Source organism: Orycteropus afer, unplaced genomic scaffold (assembly GCF_000298275.1).
Source record: "Orycteropus afer afer isolate SDZICR_OR568_19922 unplaced genomic scaffold, OryAfe1.0 scaffold00482, whole genome shotgun sequence".
NCBI lineage: Eukaryota > Metazoa > Chordata > Mammalia > Tubulidentata > Orycteropodidae > Orycteropus > Orycteropus afer.
In genome coordinates this window covers 69,199-73,334 of record NW_006922069.1, presented here as the reverse complement: position 1 = coordinate 73,334, position 4,136 = coordinate 69,199, and the positions used below count along the sequence as shown (strand labels likewise).

At 37.3% G+C, this 4,136-nt stretch overlaps 1 protein-coding gene across 1 annotated transcript in view; it reads left to right on the top strand.

The window, feature by feature from the left end:
- Positions 1-2,746: 2,746 nt before the first annotated feature.
- LOC103209148 (guanylate-binding protein 1) overlaps positions 2,747-4,136 on the top strand; it is a 12,773-nt gene continuing 11,383 nt past the window's right edge. Inside the window, 1 exon segment of the mRNA XM_007954929.2 lies at positions 2,747-2,942. Within this exon segment, the coding sequence (XP_007953120.1) occupies positions 2,753-2,942 (190 nt within the window). The 5' untranslated portion in view covers positions 2,747-2,752.

Below are 4,136 nucleotides of genomic sequence, written 5' to 3'. Positions count from 1 at the left end.
TGTATGTCTGAAATATCTATAGTTTTTTCTTCACTTTGAAAAATATTCATTTTTCTCTTGAAATAATAATCTATAGCATTCTAGATTAACATTCATTTCTTACAATACTTTAAAGATGTTCCAACTTCTTCTTGCTGACCTTGCTTCTGATAAGAAGCATGATGTCATCCTTATCTGTACTTACCTGTCATTTTCTTCTAGCAACTCATAAGATTTGCTCTTTATCACTGGATTTGACCAATTTGATAATGATGTGCTTTGGCATTATTTTCTTTATGTTTCTTGTATGTGGAGTTTGTTGAGCTTCGTGAATCTGTGAGTTTATATTTTCATCGAATCCAGAACATTTCATCTATTATTTCTTCAGTCTTTCTGTGGAGCCCTCCTTTGGAGTATCCAAATATCCATGTATTGAACTACCTTAAAATATTCTACTTTTCACTCATGTTCCATTTGTTTTTTTGACTGTCTTTTCTCTTTGCATTTTATTTTGAAATGTTTTCAAATTCACTAATCATTTCTTTCACCAACTTTGGGCAGTTTCCTCACATATATGCACTGATCTTAGCTAATTCCCAAGGAGATTTCTGAAGTTCTCTAGAGTTCTCTCTTGTGGACTTTTCTCCTTTCTGATACTTTGTCCTGTAACTTCCAGCTGCTTTGATCTCCTTGGCCTTTCATCTCCATCTTTTCAACTTAGGAGGTACTCTGGGATACAACCTAGTCAGGTCTGGAAAATCTCTCAAGTCAGTAGTCTGACTTATATTATTGTATGCAGCATCTTACTGGATATCTAATGTCTTGAAAATCATTGTTTAAAATATTTGTCTATATTTTGGTTGTTTCCCATGGAAGATGAATCCAGTTTCTGTTCCTTCATCTTGGCCCAAAGCATAATTCTTTGCAAGTTAATTTTCACTGTAGGGTAAGAGAGAAAATAAGAATACTTAAGAGTAATCATGTGCAAATCTCAAAGAGCTAATGTGTCATATCAGGGTCAATTCAGGTTATAGAAAACAAAAAACAAACTCACTGCCATCAAGTTGGTCCCAATTTATAGCGACCCCTCCTTAGGTTTCCATGGTAGTATATCTACGGAAGTAGATGTCCAATCTTCCTTACAAGGAGTGGCTGGTGGGTTTGAACTACCAGCCTTCTGGTTAGCAGTCAAATGCCTTAGGCACTTTGCCACCAGAGGTTGACTCAAAAGTTAAAAACTCAAAGATAAGGAATCATTAAGGGAAGTTCTTACACATTTCTTATACTATACATTTATTATGATGCTAATAAAATCTATTAAAAATTCACATATATAATTATGTACAAATAGTCTTCAAAAAGCAGATTCAGAGAAGAAAAGAACCATGATTCATGAGAGAATGCTTCAAGACCACCTTTCAGGAGACAAAGCATTATGTCTTGCCTGAACATAGAATCACAATATGAAATAAGCAAATTATATGAGGTTAAAGCAAAATCTAAATTACCAAATGTTGGAGGTAATGGAAAATCAGTCTAGAAACACATTGGGGGATAGGGGTCAACGCATGAGAAAATAATTAGTTAAAAATTTTAAAAATGTAGTAAGAGTCAAATTCAAGAAAGCTGGCCTCAGTTGGCATGCTGGATATGGGAATCTGTTGTACAAGAAAAACTAAGAACCAATAGGACAGGTTTAAAGGGTCTTGGATTTCACATCATTAGGGTCCAGGGACTGCAACTCAAAAATAGAAAAATAAGAAAATCCTGATAAGGCAGTATTATGTAAGAGATTCTCTTAAATATTATATATTATTATGTGTATTACAGGGATCTCTGGTGGCATAGTGCCTAAGGCATCTGACTGCTAACCAGAAGGCTGGTGGGTTCAAACTCACCAGCCACTCCCTGGAAGGAAGGTTGAGCAATCTACTTCTGTAGTGGTATCGCCTCGGAAACCCAAGGAGGGGTCACTATGAGTCAGACCTGACTCGACGGCAGCGGGTATATATATTACATGTCATCATAGGTATTGTTTGTGAGTTAATTTTATCTCACAATCAGACTACTAGTTCATTGTAGTAAAAAACAAAGGTTTAGCAATTAAAATCCACAGAACATCAACAAAAAGTAAATCTGTTCAATTTTAATTAATGAATAGATAAATACTAAATTTCTTACATATAGCCAAGCATGTAAATTTTTCTAAATTCTATTCTATTTTCCATTTAATATCTACTAAATTTTGTGTAAATGTTATATGAGTATCAAAAAGAAAATGAGTATCAACAAAAAAATCAGATGAAAAGTTTTGGTCATGAGAGTGACTGAATGTTGATAAATCACCATCATACCATTATATTTATCAATAGACTAATTCTATAATACATAATTTTCTAAAATGATACATCTTTGTCACTGCTGAAAACAAAATTGTTGCCCATGTTAGGGAATTTTATGAGTCCCTCCTCTGAAAGCAATAGATACTGGCAAAAGTTCTTGATCTAATCAACCCACTCCATTCAGTCAATTCTAACTTATAGTAACTTAGAGTAGAACTGCTCCATAGGGTTTCCAAGTCTGTAAATCTTTATGGAAGCACACTGCTTTATCTTTCTCCTGCAGAGTAGCTGGTGGGTTTGAACCACTAAACTTTTAGTTAGCAGACAAATGCTTTATCCACTGTACCACCAGAGCTTCTTTTGATCTAATTAGAGCCTGGAATTTCAATTCATCCCACCTCTTCCCTTGCAGATAAGGTAACACTCTGGACATGGCCTCAGAGATCCACATGCCAGGCCCATTGTGCCTCATTGAGAACATTAATAAAAAACTAATTCCTAACCAGAAAGCTTTGAAGATATTGTGTGACATCAAGCAGCCTGTGGTGGTGGTGGCTATTGTGGGCCTCTACCGCACAGGCAAATCCTACCTGATGAACAAGCTAGCTGGGCAGCAACAAGGTAAGTGGCACCAGTAAACTTTATTGAGTCTCTTCTGTCCACCTACTCTGCCCAACATCAAATACAGTGATGTGAGGAGAGAAAGCATAGAGATGGGATGAATACTGACAGCTAACTTTACATCCAGAGTTGGGACTAGTCTGGAGGATAGGTGTCAGCTCATTCGCTTCTCACTTTGCTTAGTTAACCCTTTTAAAAGTATAAATGTTCCTTTCCTGGATAGAGTATGGTAGTAATAAAGGTATTTAATTCACATAATAAAACATTTACTAATGTGTTCATGGGGAGCTCTGGTGGTACAGTGCCAAAGGCATTTGACAGCTAACCAGAAGGCTGCTCATTCAAACCCACGAGCCACTCCTCAGAACGAAGATCATCTTCGGACAATTTTATTTTGTAGAGATACTGCCTAAGAACCCAAGGAGGGGTTGCTATGAGTTGGAAATGACTCAACGGCAGTGAGTTTGTTTTTTTTGTCTGTTTTTTTAATCTGTTCATGTAGTAACATCCAGCTTTCACTGATCTTTCTCGTTGTTGTTAGATGTCATCAAGGCACCACCAACTCAAAATGACACTATGTACAACAGAATGAAAAATGGCCTGGTCCTGCACCATCCTCACAATCCTTGCTATGCTTGAGCCCATTGTTGCTGCCACTGTGTCAATCCATCTCACTTAGGGTCTTCCCCTTTTTCACTGACCTTCAACTTTACCAAGCCTGATAACCTTCTCCAGGTTATCAGTATCAGATAACTGATCCCTTCTGACAACATGACCAAAGTAGATGAAATGAAGTCTGGCCATTCTTGCTTCTAAAGAGCATTCTGGCTGCACTTCGTCCAGAACAGATTTGTTTTTTCTTCTGGAAGTCCATTGTATTTTCACTAATTTTTTTTTATTATTGTGATTTGGGTGATTTACAGAGCAAATTCACTTTCCATACAGCAGTTCACATATACTTTGTCTCATGACATTGATCACAGTTTACCACAATGCAACAGCTCCTCTCCCACTTCCTCCCCAAATTACCTCTACCCAGTGTCCATCCCTCCATGCACTCCTGCCCCCTGAGCTGTCTCCTTGTGCATAAGCAGCCCTTCTTTCTCCCATGACTGTTCTCTCCAAGGAGTGTATCTACTTGAGGTAAATGTTCAACTCATATGCCTGTCTTTTGTTTGGCTGGAAACCACAGGT